At 41.2% G+C, this 17476-nt stretch overlaps 1 protein-coding gene and 1 pseudogene across 4 annotated transcripts in view; one reads left to right on the top strand and one right to left on the bottom strand.

Moving 5' to 3' along the window:
* GNE (glucosamine (UDP-N-acetyl)-2-epimerase/N-acetylmannosamine kinase) overlaps positions 1-17476 on the top strand; it is a 77096-nt gene extending 59620 nt beyond the window's left edge. For all 4 annotated transcript variants that reach the window (XM_012769954.3, XM_012769955.2, XM_012769958.2 and 1 more), the window contains 7 exons: positions 3685-3772; positions 4888-5098; positions 8091-8220; positions 8591-8812; positions 11067-11249; positions 13624-13740; positions 14975-17476. In XM_012769954.3, the coding sequence (XP_012625408.1) occupies positions 3685-3772; positions 4888-5098; positions 8091-8220; positions 8591-8812; positions 11067-11249; positions 13624-13740; positions 14975-15210 (1187 nt within the window). In that variant the 3' untranslated portion in view covers positions 15211-17476. The remainder of the gene's footprint in view (positions 1-3684; positions 3773-4887; positions 5099-8090; positions 8221-8590; positions 8813-11066; positions 11250-13623; positions 13741-14974) is intronic.
* LOC105874379 (BCL2/adenovirus E1B 19 kDa protein-interacting protein 3 pseudogene) lies at positions 568-2727 on the bottom strand (annotated as a pseudogene).

Genomic DNA, 17476 nt, shown 5'->3' with positions numbered 1-17476 from the left:
CGCCTCAGCCTCCTGAGTAGCTGGGACTATAGGCATGCGCCATCATGCCAGGCTAATTTTTTCTATATATTTTTAGTTGACCAATTAATTTCTTTCTATTTTTAGTAGAGAGGGGGGTCTCGCTTTTGCTTGGGCTGATCTTAAACTACTGAGCTCAAACAATCCACCCACCTTGGCCTCCCAGAGTGCTAGTACAATAGTTTAAATATAAGACCACAATATTTATTTTAGACAGACTCCTAAAAGTAGTAATTTTAATGTCAATTTATCTATTCTTTTGAAATAGAAAGTGTTTTAACCGAATTAAGGTTACAGATAATTTTTAAAATACTACATATATCATGACTAGTATATTAAAAATTATGTATATTTAGATATATCTAATATCCAAAGAAAATTCACTACCAAATTGATATAGTAGATAGTAATCAGTCTGCCTTGCTTATTAATTGATCCCATAGGTATGCTTATGGGTCAGCGTGGTTTTAGTGTCTATTCTTTCATTTTAGTAAAAGAAACACAGCATTTACAGAACAAATAAACACAAGCTATGCAGCCACCCAAGGATCATAATAATAGCTCTTCAGTCAGCTATGTTGCAAGCTCAGATATAAATCTCTACTATATGAACAAAGTTGGATTCCAATTCTTCATCAAAAGTTGCTGTTGGAGGTTGTCAGATGTCTTCCAATACAGATCCCCAATTCAATGGCCAGCAGATGAGAGAGCAGCAGAGACAGAAGAAAAACCTTTAGGAATTTTGCCAAGAATATGCCCTGTTTCTTCATAAACACTTGTGTTCCTGGTGCTGGGAGTAGCTGTGCTTCAGGTGTTTAAAGAGGACCTCCTTGGGGAGAATATTTTCTGGCCGACTAGACCAATGCCATATCCAATCTGAGTTTTTCTTCATGATGCTCTCAACGTCTTTCCTTCTCTCAATATAATCTTCCTCAGACTGAGAGCTGTTTTTTCCTCCAATGCTATGAGTGTCTGTTTCAGAAGCTCTATTAATATCTTGTGTCTGTGAGGGAGGTGGGGTGTCACAGTGAGAAGTCTTGAAACTGCTCAGTCCAGACTCATGCTGGGCATCCAGCAGTATTTTCTCCATGTCACCATTATAAATAGAAACTGAGGCTGGAACTCTGCTCCCGTTCCCGCTGTTGCTAAAGTGCAGTTCTACCCAGGATGCCTTCAGGCTCTCCTCCTGCAGCCCCTAACCCACTCTGTGATGTGGCAGTGTGGGTCTGCACCAGGCTTCGTGCTGTGGGCTGCCCCTGTGGTAGACAGGTGGACGGTCGGGAGCAGGAAACTGAGCAACCGGGAGCAGCAGCACTGTGCTCTAGTGTCCAGTACTGAGAGAGACCTGCCAGGCTGGCTGGAATTTTTTCTAAGTATGATGGGAGGCCATTTAAGGAGAAAATGCCACAATATGACTTGCATTTTGGAAAGATTGCTCTGGATGATAATAAGGAGAGTGGAATGTGGTAGGGCAAGGGTGGAAGCAGGGAAACCAGTTAAGGGGCTTTTTCAGTTGTAGATGTGTGATGATAGTGGCTTGGACTAAGTGATAGTATTAGAGATAGAGAAAAGTTAGATTTGAGGTTTGTTGCAGTACTTGTTAATGCAAGTACTTGCTGATGGGATTTGTTATAGTACTTGCTAGAATGTGAGAGGTGAAGGGAAGAAAGGAATCAATAATAAAGCCTAGATTTTTGGATTGAGCAGTGTGTTCTTTCCTGGTATTGGGAACACCAAGAGAGGAATAGATTTGGGAGGGGATGGAATTAAGAGTTCTCTTATGGCCATGTTAAGGTTGAGATGCCTATTAGGTATCAAAGCAGAGTTGACTATAAGCAGCTAGATAGTTCCAGGAAGAGTTAGAGTTGGAGATATAAATTTGAAAGTCATCAGCATGTAGATGATATAGAGTAGTTATCAGTTCAGCTGCTGTAAAAGAGAGAACCAAAATACTAGTGGCTTAAATAATATTTTCTTTTTTTTCACTGGTATGACAGCTCCACAGTCATCAGACTGTCTGCTTGATGGTTGCTCCAGCTCTTGCTATCAAGTCCATATTTTAGCATTTGGGAAGGAGGAAAGGAGAAGATGCCCTTCTTTTTTAAAGACATGACCTAGAAATTGCAAATTTTCTTCTCACGTCCATCAGAACTTAGTCACATGGCCACATCTAGCTGAAAACCAAGCTGAAGGAGATAGTCTTTGGCTGGGTGATCAGATACCTAGCTAAAAATTCTGTTGCTAGTGTAAAGAAGGGGTATTGAGGATAATAACACTCTGCCATAAATGATATTTAAAACCCAGGGATTAAATGAGATTACTTAAGGGACAACTTATAAATAAGACAGAGAATGGAGAGTAAGACCAATCTCTGGAGCCCTTCAGCATTTAGAGTTCTGGTGAACAGGGAAGGGTCAGCAAGGAAGACTGGAGAGGAACTACTAGTGAGGTTGGAGGAAAACTGGGAGAGTGTGTTATCCTTAAAGCCTAGAAAATAAAGTGTTTCAAGGAGGTAGTGTTGGATCCTGCTGAGAATTCGTTTAAGATGTAAAAGGAGAATGGAACACTGAATGCGGTAACATGGTCTCTCTGTACTTTTCTGCCACCACACTTAAATAAACTTATAAAAACATACATGCCTATTCATCCTTTCCTTCTTACCTTCTTTACAGCAGCGTGTGGGATATAGGAGTAGGTGTCTCTACTCATGGCATGTCCTCTGCTCATCCTTCTGCCTGTGTTCGCAATCCTCCTGCCTTCTCAGGAATCTATCCATCAGTCCTCCTTTCTCTGCTGTGTGTGTTTAACCTTCTCATTTGAACATGCCTAGGCCTCTCACATCTTAAAAACAAAACTACTACTCTCCAGCCACCACTCTCTGCTGCTCTTCTCTTCTTAGCCATGCCTGTTGAAAAACATGGCATGGTTTCGCATGGCAACAGTTTCGCATATTTACTCCCTCACATTGGTCAGGAAATGTGTGGAAAGTGACTGCCTGACTAGTTGAGTGAACGACTGGCTGAGTAGATGGAAGACAGGGGAAGTTGAAAGAGAGTGGACCTGAAAGATCCAGGCAGGTGGCAAGTGGATGCTAGATTAATCCACCTTATTTATTTCAATAAACAAACATGGAAATCTGGCTGGGAGAGGTGGCTCACACCTATAATCCTAGCACTCTGCAAGGCCACAGCAGGAGGATTGCTTGAACTCAGGCGTTTGAGACCAGCCTGAACAAAAGTGAGACCCCATCCCTATTAAAAATATAATAATTAAATAAAAAAAAAATATAATAATTAGCCAGACGTCATGATGTGCACCTGTAGTCCCAGCTACTCAGGAGGCTGAGGCAGGAGGATCGCTTGAACCCAGGAGTTTGAGGTTGCTGTGAGCTAGGCTGATGCCACAGCATTCTACTCAGGGGAAGGGAGTGAGACTCTGCCTCAAAAAAAATAACAACAAAAGACAAAAACATGGAAATCTTACCGAGAATGCTTTAAAAGGTATAAAGATATAAAGTAGAGAAGTTGACATCTCCCTAATAAAAGATGACTTACTTAAAGTGTGCTGAGTTTCAGGAGTAATATGAGCATAATACACTGCTGCCTTCTTTATTCTTTGAATATTCCTACTTCCAAATCATTGTTATGTGTCACTGGATTTGCCTAGGGGAGAATGTCCTTCACGTCCGGGATGCTGACACCCAAGACAAAATATTGCAGGCACTGCACCTTCAGTTTGGTAAACAGTACCCCTGGTGAGTATACTACCTTTTTCCTTTTTGAGTGATTTAAAAGAGGAGCTATCTCAGGCACCATTTTAGAGCTGTGGTCACTGCTTACTCATTTGAACAGAGCTTTCCTTCTAATGCCTAGGGGTCCCCTAGCTGCAGGTGACAGGGCTTGCTCATATTGTACCATTTAGTACTCTACCTGGGGTTCCAATGTAGAATATGTTTTTTATTTGTCTCTGTTAATTAACTTGACACTTTTGCTAGGAAATACTTCTTTAGCCTAATTTGACTTTCTGTAAGTATTAGAAAATGTAAATGATTTAAAAAAATAGTCTAGTTCAATATTTTAATCAAGTTTGACTGCCCTCCTTTCTATTTCAAATTGATGAGATTTTCCAGTATTTGAATATTTTATTCTGAAAATAATTTTGTTTTCTCAGAAATATAAAGATCAAAGCTTTTGAGCAAAAAAAAATGCAAGTACTTAGTTACAATGTTGCTGAAGAGATCCAGATGTGATTTTATTTAAAAAATATGTTTTTAGTTCTGTGTAGTTATGATTTATAGTTTTTTTTTTTTTTTTTTTTTTTTTTTTTTTTTTTGAGACAGAGTCTCACTTTGTTGCCCGGGCTAGAGTGAGTGCCATGGCGTCAGCCTAGCTCACAGCAACCTCAAACTCCTGGGCTCGAGTGATCCTTCTGCCTCAGCCTCCCGGGTAGCTGGGACTACAGGCATGCGCCACCATGCCCGGCTAATTTTTTATATATATATATCAGTTGGCCAATTAATTTCTTTCTATTTATAGTAGAGACGGGGTCTCGCTCAGGCTGGTTTTGAACTCCTGACCTTGAGCAATCCGCCCGCCTCGGCCTCCCAAGAGCTAGGATTACAGGCGTGAGCCACAGCGCCCGGCCTGATTTATAGTTTTTTATTTTTATTTTTAATTGACAGATAAAATGGTATGTGTTTATTGTGTACAACATGATGTTTTGAAGTACATATGAAATGTAGAGATGTTGTTATTTTAAAAGGAAGAACCACAACTTTTTACCTGAAGTCTCAGATTCCATTAAACTGTGCCTTCACTTTAACATGTATGGCAGAAGCACTTAATTTAATTGACTTTTTGTATATTGCAGTTCAAAGATATATGGGGATGGAAATGCTGTTCCAAGGATTTTGAAGTTTCTTAAATCTATTGATCTTCAAGAGCCATTGCAAAAGAAATTCTGCTTTCCTCCTGTGAAGGAGAATATCTCTCAAGATATTGACCATATTCTTGAAACTCTAAGTGCCTTGGCTGTTGATCTCGGTGGAACGAACCTACGAGTTGCAATTGTCAGCATGAAGGTAAAATAGTTCCTAAGCTCTTAGCTTTATATCCCATATGAATAACTAATTTTAAGAAGTGTAGGACTTTTGGAAGGTAGGACTGGAAACCTACACAGGAACTTGGAATCATTTGCCCAGTATTGACTTTTGCATCCATTACAATGTTTATCTCACTGTTTTACTAATCATGAACATTTCAAAGAAGTAAATTCTCAGGGAATCCAAGGCAGTAGACTGAGTTGACAATGGAGAGACCCTTTTAGGCATCAGAGAAGGCTTTTGCGACACAGGAGACCTGAAATCCTATACTTGGTAATAGTGTAGAGTATGGAGTATGCAGGTTACTGTCACTACTCAGGTGAGGGTATCTGCAAATGGTGGGGGGAGTTGCATCTTCTCTAGAACATGATCATTTGCATGGGTTCTCCAGTTTTGCATTTTTACAGTTCTGCTCTTAATTGAGTATAGCATACCTTCAATCTGTTAACCAAACTATCAATACCACAATATTGACAGATGAAGAGCACCTTCATAAAAATAACAAATTGTCCATGTTAAAATGATCTCTAATGACTTAATGAGGAAGAATAAACCTACTAGAAAAATCTTTGAAATATTATAAATGTATAAAGTTTCAGAAGTCCATGAGAAATAGCAAAGATTTTAAACACGAAGTTGTAGGAAATTTGTTAATATCATCAGGTCAAATAAGGAAAAGCGAAACAAAACATACCTTTCTCAAGAAAAGCCAAAAGGCCTCCCTTATAAATAGTCCTTATAAAGTACTAAGAAGAATATTTTCTTAACTTAAAGATGATTTATTGCATATCAATGGCCAACATCTTTTTTTTTTTGAGACAGAGTCTCACTCTGTTGCCTGGGCTAGAGTACTGTGGCGTTAGCCTAGCTCATAGCAACCTCAAATTCCTGGGCTCAAGCAATCCTCCTGCGTCAGCCTTCCAGGTAGCTGGGACTATAGACATGCACCACTGTGCCTGGCTAATTTTTTCAATTTTGAGTTATTTGGCTAATTTCTTTCTATTTATAGTAAAGACAGGGTCTTGCTCTTGCACAGGCTGGTCTCGAACTTCTGAGCTCAAGCAATCTGCCCACCTCGGCCTCCCAGAGTGCTAGGATTTCAGGCGTAAGCCACTACACCTGCCTAGCCAACATCTTTTTTAATGGTGAAATTCTAGAGGCATTCCTATTGAAATCAAGAAGAAAAAAAAGAATGTTTTCTTCAACATTACCTAATATAGTTCTGGAAGTTATGATGGGAATAGAGCAAGGAACAGCAAAAATGGACATTATCAGCAGGATAAAATAAAAATATTATTTATAGGCAATGTGAACAAATCATCTAGCTTATAGAGTTAATAGGACAATTTAGTAAAGTGGCTGGATATTATGGTAAGTATATTATCATATATCAATAATTTTCTACTTATATGAAATTGTAGGCAAAGATTTGAGTTTTTTTCTAGGTGAGTGTTTGTCAACCCTGATTGCACGTTAGCATTATCTGGAAGTTTTAAAAAAATATAAGTGCTTGGCTTCCACCCTAGACTCATGAAATTGGGATCTCTAGGATTGGGGACCAGGCATCGACATTTGCTAACACCTGCCCAGGTGATTCTGATGCACAGTGAAAGGTTGAGAAGCACTACTCTAGGTTTATTTTTAATGATAATCCTTAGTGACAGCTTTGACTTCTATATTTGATATATAAAAATCCATTAATAAAAAGAATATAAATGGAAGAAGAGATTCTATTCAGAACAACAGCAATAAAAACTCCTAAGAATAATTGAAACAAGAAAGATCTACATAAAGAAAATTATAAAACTTTACTGTAAATTTAAAGGCTTGAAAAAATGTCCTGGATGGGAGTGCTAAGTATTTAAAAAATGTCAGCACTTTCGAAATTGGATTATAGGTTTGACATAATTCAGGTCAACATTTCAATGGGATTTTTTAAAAAGTTTAATTAAAACTATTATAAATCACAATAGAGTTTTTATTTATTTATTTATTATTTTTTTTATGAGACAGAGTCTCGTTTTGTTGCCCAGGCTAGAGTGAGTGCCATGGCGTCAGCCTAGCTCACAGCAACCTCAAACTCCTGGGCTCAAGCAATCCTACTGCCTCAGCCTCCCAAGTAGCTGGGACGACAGGCATGCACCACCATGCCCGGCTATTTTTTTCTATATATATTAGTTGGCCAATTAATTTCTTTCTATTTATAGTAGAGACGGGGTCTCGTTCTTGCTCAGGCTGGTTTACTCCTGACCTAGAGCAATCCTCCCGCCTTGGCCTCCCAGAGTGCTAGGATTACAGGCGTGAGCCACAGCGCCCGGCCATGGAGTTTTTAAAAGTTTAACAACATTATTCTTAAATTTATTTAAAATAGTACACAAGTGAGATACACAAAAAATGTAAAACCAAGAGTAATTAGGAGGGGCAATCCCTGTTTGGTATTAAAACATATCACAAAGCACAGTAATTTAAACAATGTGGTATTTGTGACAGCCAGTAAGGAAATTGACCAAGTAAATAGAATATCTATACCAAATTGACCAAGTAAATAGAATATCTATACCATTATTGGCTTAGGTACAGGAGATTAAAGCTCAACTCCTTAGGATAATTATTTAGTTGTCTCAGTATTTAAGCAGGAAAATTTTGTCAACCTAAAAGAGTAAAATATGACCTTTTAATGAATTAGATTCAAATTAGCCAATATTCCCCTTAAGCTTAACAGCAGGGCCTATCTGGTTGGGTGTGGTGTTGTTATTGCTTCAACAGCCCTATATCAGGACAGATTCCCAGAAACTGCTTGAGCTTATCCCAGGGCTGGCCCAGTCCAGGTAGTGGCTGCCTCCCCAAACAGTCATCTAAGACTGCTGTACTATTCTGTAGCAATGTCTGATTTATTGTGAAAAAGGTCAAAATACTCACAGTATGTTCCTTAGGCAAGACCAGTGAGACAGATCTTCTTTTTCTGTTTTAGGGTGAAATAGTTAAGAAGTATACTCAGTTCAATCCTAAAACCTATGAAGAAAGGATTAATTTAATCCTACAGATGTGTGTGGAAGCTGCAGCAGAAGCTGTAAAACTGAATTGCAGAATTTTGGGAGTAGGTAAGATTACAAATTATATATCCGAGGAATGTTCATTTTAAATGTACAAAATTTACTAGGTTCTGATGCATGACTGAATATCAAGTCAGTGTCTGCCCTGTGTATAGATGGCTCTAGGTCCTTTCTGTGGGCCCCAAGCATGGAGACTTCCTGGGATACCAACAAGCATTGTGGGAGAAGTATTGATAGCACTATAAATCTGTGAGATAGACTGAGCTCAGAACTGCCTGATATTTCCTTGCAGCCCTTGGTAATGTTTGCCATAGGAGATCTGGGGCTAATAAGTTTATGTTCCAAGCCAAGAATGTTGGCATACTTTCCTAAGATTGCTAATCAGAATTATTTTCCTTGTGTTTGTGGTGGAGCTCAGGTATTTCCACAGGTGGCCGTGTAAATCCTCGGGAAGGAATTGTACTACATTCAACCAAACTGATCCAAGAATGGAACTCTGTGGATCTGAGGACCCCATTATCTGACACTTTGCATCTTCCTGTATGGGTAGACAATGATGGCAACTGTGCTGCCCTTGCAGAAAGGAAATTTGGCCAAGGAAAGGGACTGGAAAACTTTGTTACACTTATCACAGGCACAGGTAAGAGGTGTAAAGGAAGGCTATTTCAGGAGGTAGAATTTATGTTGGGGCATGTCTTCACCACTTAGGCAGTTACAACTCTGCCTTAGCCTTCCCTTCCTGCTTGCAGAGCCTGATGGTGAGCCACCATGAGAGCTCAGGGCCTTCTCAGGTCTTTTTCTGAGCATATGCCTAGCCCTAGGCAAGCATGTGGCCTTCTCAATTCCCAGGAAGTTGTCAGAGCTATTCAAAGCTCTTATTCCCCAGAACTTCTCAGCTCTTCCCCAGCTTTTCCTCTTGGTCTTTCTAGTTAGTTTATTGTATGCCCCAACTGTTATCCTTTGCTGTAGGCAGCAGAGACTAATACATTTTACCTGTAAATGTTTTTGACATCCCTCCCCCACCATGTAACCCCTTCAGCACTGGGATAGTTCTCAGGTGAGATAAAATAAAAGCAAGCCCTTTGAACTGGTCCTCCAGGGAGCTATCGGGCAGGTCAAAACAACCAACCACAATTTTTTGAGAATAGGTTCATCCGGCTCCCTCAGGTACTGGTATCCAGTATTGGTATCTCTACACCATACTGGGATTATGGGCTGTTGTGTAGGGTCACTACCAAGCTGAGGAGCGGGTCAGGGGACCAGTGTAAGTTAAAATACCAGAAAGCTCTCTTATCGAGATTCTGCTGTGGTTTTTTGTTGTTGTTGTTGTTGTTTGTTTAATTAAGCATTCTCCTAATTGTTGCAAACTTTTGGTGAGTTTCCAGTGTTCTGACAGGTTTGCCAGTTTATTTGTGGGATAGACTTTTGGAGTTCCCTACTCTATCATTTTCACTTATGGCCCAATTTGGTTTTAATTAATTAATTAATTAATTAGAGGTAGGATCTCACTGTTGCCCAGGCTAGAGTGCAGTAGCCTGATCATAGCTCACTGCAGCCTCAAACTATTGGACTCAAGCAATCCTCCTAGGTCAGCCTCCCTAGTAGCTAGGACCATAGGTGCATGTCACTATGCTTGGCTAATTTTGCGGGGTATTATTTATATATATTACAGTATATATATATAAAATATATAAAGTTTGTATTGTTTATATTATTTATGTTGCTCAGACTTGTCTTGAACTCCTGGCCTCAAGCAATCTTCCCGGTTTGGCCTCCCAAAACTCTGGGGTTACAGGCGTGAGCCACCATGTCTAACCAGTTTTTTGGTTTTCGTAAATTTTATTTTTATTGTATATATTTAATGTGTACAATTTGTTTTTTAAGTGAGGAAATAGACTCAACTAGCAACTGGTCAAGCCAACATTTGATCTCAGATATGTCTAATTTCAAAACTTGTGTGCACTGAAACTCTGTATCACGCTACCTCCCTTTAAGGTCATGTACTTCAGCTCATGCACTTCCTTGCGTAGTTCTGGACACAGGTTTAGCACTTATACCATTTCCTAGCTCAGAGCAGTTAAACTCTATAACAAAAGATGGTCATTGATATGCATAAATTATGGAATCACAGATTTTTAGACATGGGTGGCATCAAGAAGAGGTAAAACCATATTTTATTTTCTGCTTCAGAAAGCAGGTGGTGTGTGATACATTTTAAAGAGGCTGTTTGTCTTGGGTTTCCCGCAAAGCAGAACCTGAGACAAGGATTTAGGTGCAGGTATTTTCTTTTGGAGGTGATCCTGAGGAACAGGAGGGAGGGAGTGGGAAGAGTGAAACGGAGTAAGAAGAAAGCCATTAAAGAACACATCATTGAAGTTGCCTGGAGGACAATGGGGGTTGAAATTTTTCAGAACTCCCAAGAAGCCTACTGTGGACACCATCCAGCATTGGCCACTTGGATCTGCTGGCTGGCTCCTGTCTCGTCTTGGTTGAGGGTTGCCTTTGGGTACTGGGTGTGCATGGCTGACTGGGCTCTTGCGTTGGTGTTGGAGAAGGCCTCAGTATGGGAAGACAGGCAACGTGTGCTTGAGGGGGGTGTATACTGTCAACACAAGGTGAGTCTGAGCTTGTACTGCCCTGTCCACTGCAGCTGTGTTTGAGATCATAGTGAGCCAAGCAGATGTGACATAGGGCGTCAGATCTACTAAAAATATTTCCATCCAAAACCTGCCAAAGAAAGTTTTGGTGCTTTGTAAGCTTCAGCTATCTAGAAAAGTAGGCATTATGTGGAACCCCACATTCCCAGGTTTTGGTAAACAGATGAGGCATTGCTGAATCACAGTTTTCTGTTTCAGATAAAGAACCACCTCAATGATTTTTGTCTTTCACTGTAGGCATTGGTGGTGGGATCATCCATCAGCATGAATTGATCCATGGAAGCTCCTTCTGTGCTGCAGAACTTGGCCACCTTGTTGTGTCTCTAGATGGGCCGGATTGTTCCTGCGGAAGCCATGGGTGTATTGAAGCATACGCCTCTGGAATGGCCTTGCAGAGGGAAGCAAAAAAGCTACATGATGGTTGGTGTCTTTCTCTTGAGGAATTACTAACCAAATGGTAGGGAAGTACTTCAAAATAGAAATTCTGAAGAGAGCTGAACACTGAAGCCAGAACTTTCAACCTTTCACTTCTTAGAAGAAGAGCAGGGCTCCCTCATACTGAAGCTCCACAGTAGCCTTGGTCCTGACCCGTATTAACACCCTTCCTTTCCAGGGTTGGAGATGGGCAGGCGTCTAGCATACCAAGATAGCATGGAAGAGTTCTCTCAGTTTTGTTTTCTTAGCCACGGCAGAGGGTGGGTATTTAATATATATATTAATGAAGAAATAAATGGATGAACATGTTAATAGTTTTTGAACTCTGAGTGATTTGAATTAAAGCTGTTTCTGGACATGTTACGAAAGTCAGGATGGTTTCTAGTCTAATGCAAAAGAGAGTCATTTAATGTCATTATAATATAGTGTAGCAAGTGCAGTGAGAACCATGGCCAAAGGATGTAGATGTAAGAAGGAAACCAAAGTTCGTTCCCTGTCTTCTCCATACAGGGGAGGGAACACGAGGGTTCTGTCCTGGGGTTGAGAGTCAGAGGACGAGTAGAATTAGCCAGGCAGGTTTGGATGCCTGTGTGAGCTCTTCCAGGCATGGAAACAGTGAAGGGCAGGGCAAGGTGTAGTGCACAGGAAGAAGCCAGGACCAGCAGGTAATGGAGAAGCCATTAAACAATTTTAGGGAAATGTCATCGTCAGGTCTGAATTTTAGATTTTTCACTAAACCATAACTTTCTGTTTTGGGGTGTAGGGGTTGGGGAACAGTGGTTGAATGGAGGATGGCTTTAAGTGGGACAGTTCTACAGTGACTTCCAGTTTTCTGGTTGGCCAGCTCGGGGTTGGGAATAGGAGAGGAACATGTTTAGGCAGAAGAAGATGGTTGAGTGCCTGTGGACATCCAGGTCGAAATGCCTGGGAGGTTGCTGGACACGGGCCAGTTTCTCAGGAGTGATGACTGGGCCGAAGAGGGCTTTGGGAGCTGTGGGCAGTGAGGTGGTGGTTACACTATGACTGAGACCCAGGGGGAGAGACAGGAGATGAAGTCAAGGATGGAATCCTGAGAAACACCAGCGTTTTGGGGGCAGGGCAAGGAATGAGAGAAAAACCAGAATAGGGAGATGCCACAGAAGCCAATAAGGGGAGAGAGTTTCAAGGAGGAGAGAGTAGCCAGTAATTTCTAGAGCTGATATGAGTTAAAGAAAATCATAAAAGTTCATTGGCTTTGGGGCCAAAGATGTCATCTGAAGCTCTTAAAACAGTGTTTGTTTTTCAACCTTGTCATATCACTCTCTAAGGAGCCTATTTAGATGGTTTTCTCCTAATCACTCCTCCCCCATAAAACTTTAGTACCACAGATTTTTGTGTATCTGTTTATGATCAGATAATGTATGTACAGGACATCTGTGCTTCATACATAAAAGGAGTTAACTTTTTTTTGCCCCTAAAACTAATTTGTGAACATTTGCTAATGGAAAGGAGACAGTGGGCAAAGGCTGAGAATGCAGGAGAGGAAGGGTGTGGAGTCCCCCCACAGGACCAGTGAGAGGGCCCACATGAGGGAATGGCCAGCGGAGGTATGTAAATACTGATGAGTGTATGGAGGGGAGGAAGGGCCTTGCCTGGTCCTGTCCTTTATGTGAGAGATAAGAAGTGTGGAAATCTGGAGGTGGTGAAGGAGAGTGAGGAGGGAGAATGGGAGAACTGGCCCAGGTAGCTGTGGGAGCCCAGGGAAGGCAGCAGTCTGCACGGTTAGGGATTTCCTTCCTTCAGGGCCCAATATAACAGCAGATTAGGAGGCAGATTAATCTGGGCTGGTAACTGGCAGCAGACAGGACTACAGGCAGCCACAGAAACACCACTGTTTACTTAGCATTTACTCCGGCCAGCACAAGCTGCCCTGGCAGAGCTGAAACTGAACCCAGGCCTATGTCTGCTCCTCAGCTGCTGCTGCAGGGTCTGGGGCCCTGGCAAGTAGTGCAGCGCTGCACCCTGGACAAGGAGGGAAGTGAATGCGGGAGGAGCTGACAGTTTGGGGAAAGAACACTTCAAGAACTCTGTCTGCTACTGGAATGACAAGTGAGGAAGCCAGAGGAGTAGGAGGCGGTGGTCAGATTTGAGGGTTTTCCAGGACCCTCTGGATTATGGACAACCAAGTAGCAAGAGGGCAACAAAGGCTTTGGGGGCAGTGCACATGGATGTTCATGAATGGTAAAAAGCTTTGCAATTGCAAACAGAAAACACTGTCTTCCTGCTTAGGGGCTTGCTGTCCCACAAGTTTGGCCTCCCCACAGGGCTGCCCACAGCTCATTAATAATTGACTCTTTTCATTCTTACTCTGCCCAAACAGAGGACCTGCTCTTGGTGGAAGGGATGTCAGTGCCAAAAGACGAAGCCGTGGGTGCCCTCCATCTCATCCAGGCTGCGAAACTTGGCAATGCCAAGGCCCAGAGCATCTTAAGAACAGGTGAGCCTGTGGCTCCAGGTGGCTATGCACAGGGGGCGGCCTCAGGACCCCCCAAAAGACCTCACTTTTCTCAGGGATCAGTGTTCTGCAGTGTCTATTCAGAGGTATTTTTTCTACTTATCGAGAGACAAAAAGGGAACTGCATTCGAGGTATTTGGCAGCATTGCCTTTTTAAACAGGTGTTCGGTTTGGTTTTACAACTATGAAAATACTGCTTGTTCATTTTATAGGAAATTTAGAGAAATATAAGAGATTGTAAGAAAAAGTATAACTTCCAACATTGCAACTATTGACATTTCTTTCCAGTCATTCTATTCTTTTTTTTTTTTTTTTTTTTTTTTTTTTTAAAGAGATAGAGCCTATTTTACCCTGGCTAGAGTGCAGTGGTGTCATCATAGCTCACAGCAACCTCAAACTCCTGGGCTCAAGCGATCCTCCTGCCTTGGGCTCCTGAGTAGGTGGGACTACAGGTGCATGCCAGCATACCCGGCTCATTTTTCTTATTTTTTGTAGAGATTGGTCTCGCTATGTTGCCTAAATTGGTCTTGAACTCCTGGCCTGAAGTGATCCTCCCACTTTGGCCTCCCAAAGTGCAGGTATTATAGACATGAGCCACTGCACCCATCCCCTCTGTTCATTTTTTCTATTGATTTTTAAGCATAGTTGAGATCACATAGTATAGCATGGACAATTTTATACCCTGCTTTTTTTCCATGATCATTTTCTCATATTAAGATTAATTCATGAAAGCTTTTAAAATACTGCTTCCCGGCTGGGCGCGGTGGCTCTGGGTGGACGAGGTGGGCGGATTGCTCGAGGTCAGGAGTTCAAAACCAGCTCTGAGCAAGAGCGAGACCCCATCTCTACTATAAATAGAAAGAAATTAATTGGTCAACTAACATAAAGAAAAAATTAGCCGGGCATAGTGGCGCATGCCTGTAGTCCCAGCTACTCAGGAGGCTGAGGCAGTAAGATTGCTTGAGCCCAGGAGTTTGAGGTTGCTGTGAGTTAGGCTGATGCCATGGCACTCACTCTATCTAGCCTGGGCAACAAAGCAATACTCTGTCTCAAAAATAAAATAAAATAATAAAATAAAATAAAATAAAATACTGCTTCCCACTGAATGGTATCAATATACTTTACCATTTCTGGCCTCTGGCTCTCTTCTGCCTTCCTCTTTGGTGTTTTTGATTTAGCACTCTGGAAACTTACTTTAATTTTTGTTTTCTTACAGCTGGAACAGCTTTGGGTCTTGGGGTTGTGAACATCCTCCACACTATGAATCCTTCCCTTGTGATCCTCTCTGGAGTTCTGGCCAGTCACTATATCCACATTGTCAAAGATGTGATCCGCCAGCAGGCCTTGTCCTCGGTGCAGGACGTGGACGTGGTGGTTTCGGATTTGGTTGACCCCGCCCTGCTAGGTGCTGCCAGCATGGTTCTGGACTACACAACTCGCAGGATCTACTAGGCCTCCAGGAACGAAAACAGAGACCGAGACTCAAGTGCTTCCTAATGGAATCAAGTTCTTGTCTTTTAGATGTGCACTTCTTAAAAACCAAATTTGGTAATTTAACTATAGGCGACTTTGGCAGAGAAGTGTTTTCATTTTTTGTGTCCTCTTCTGAAGTCACCTTTCCTTACCCCTATTTTTGTAGATGCTACTCTTTCTGATGTTTTCCTAATAGGAGTCATTTTAGCTCAGATTCTGTAAGTTCCAGTTACAATTTTCTGTGCCAAAAGGAGCTACAATAATAAATGAGGAAGCCTTAGGACTCTGCTTACTAAAGCCTACAGGCCTTGCTTGGGATGTGAGCTTCATCCTGGAGTTTGGATTAATAGTCCTTCGTCCTCTAACCCCAAACTCCTATCACAGAAATCCAGTTAAGGGAACAGAAGGAAATCTTACCAGGAAAGGCTTAAGTACACTTTTATTTTGACAAGCTTTATTGGGGTATTTTTAAAAGTATACAGTTTGATAAGCTTTGACACATGTATATACCAGAGAAACCATCACTACAATCAAGACATTGGACATACCTGTAGCCCCTAAATGTCATTTGTTAGATGTTTTTATTCTAGCAGAACTTAGACTGTAGACCAGGGATCTGAATTACAATGGCCTTAGTGACCTTGTCCTTATCTTCTTAGGGATAGCTCAGAAGCCACTAGGACTTGCAGCCTCTGAAAGGAGATTAACTGTCCCAAAAGGATCTTTGCTACTGATCAGCAGACACCTCTCCCTTCGATAGCTTTTCCTATTACGTTGAATATGACAGTGTTTAAGGCAGTGTTTGTATGTGTTATAACTAGAGCCCAGATCTGTGCATCTGGATTCTGGCTAAATAATCTGTGCTTTCAGTAGTGTCAAAATACAAAAGCCAAAGTTCTGGCTATTATTTACAATCTGGAAGAAATACTAACTGCCACTGTTTATTAAGTGCCTACAGTGTGCCAGGCTCTGAACTAGGTGCTTCATATACATTGTCCTAAATTCTCTCAACTTGTGAGGTAGGTGTTTTAATTCCTATTTTATAGGATTTCGTATGTTTAAGTGACATATTTAAAGCTATGGGACTAGTGAGTCTTAAGAGAGAGGCTTTGATCCCAGGTTCTCCCATGCTTTTTCTGCCAAGACATAATATCACCTCTCATTTCAAAAACATTTTCAAGCCTGGGCGTTGTGGCTCACACCTGTAATCCTAGCACTCTGGGAGGCCAAGGAGGGAGGATTGCTTGAACTCAGCAGTTTGAGACCAGCCTGAGCAACAGTGAAACCCTCTCTCTACAAAACATAGAAAAACTAGCTGGGTGTGGTGGTGCATGCCTGTAGTCCCTGCTACTTGGGAGGCTGAGACAAGAGGATCGCTTGAGCCCAGGAGTCTGAGGTTGTAGTGAACTACAGTGATGCCACTGCACTCTACCACTCTACTGGGGGCGACAGAGCAAGACTCTGTCTTAAAAACAACAACAAAAACTCTTTCAAAATGCTAAGATATTCTAATTTACTCTAGGCCACCCAAAGCTTTAATATCTGATTTAAAAATGACTCCTTGTGTTCTTGACCCTATCTCTCAACTGTGAATTTAATCAAATATTCCTCTCTGCTATGGAAATTTTGCAGTATTTAATCTAGTGACAGGTTTTTATGGGTACTTTAAGATCTAAAAAAGCATATGCATATATTTTTCAGATTGTTTTTTGTTTTGGGAAAATGAAGGTTTCTATAACGTATTGTTTCAGTGTTAACATATAAAATAAGCTGAAGGAATCAATATTGCATTTGAACTACTTCCTTCCTGGTGGGTTAATGTGAAAAAGGCTGGCAGATTCCTCGAACTCTGCCAGCCCTTAAATAATCTCTAGGACGTGGTTATTGTTCACACATTCCATGGTGACTCCTGGGAAGGAAGCTCAGCTGCTCCACCTCCGTGTCTGGGGCGAGATGGGACTGTGAAGGGGCATCAGTTGTTTCTTGGTGAAATCTACTTAACCGCTCTGTGTACCAAACAATTGCATAGCTACCAAGTTTCATACCAAATATTTGAAAGTATGGTACTGAATCTAAAACCAAATCTTTGTTTTTATTAAGTTCATGGAAAGGCTAATATATTCCAACATAAATTATTACATATGGCTAAATAATCATGTTAATTTATTTGAATGTAAATATTTTTGTTATTATTCTGAGCCAAATTATAAAGAAAAATAAATACATTTCCTTGTTGAAATCCTAA

Source organism: Microcebus murinus, chromosome 12 (assembly GCF_040939455.1).
Source record: "Microcebus murinus isolate Inina chromosome 12, M.murinus_Inina_mat1.0, whole genome shotgun sequence".
In the NCBI taxonomy this organism is placed as follows: domain Eukaryota; kingdom Metazoa; phylum Chordata; class Mammalia; order Primates; family Cheirogaleidae; genus Microcebus; species Microcebus murinus.
This window is presented reverse-complemented; position numbering and strand designations above follow the sequence as displayed.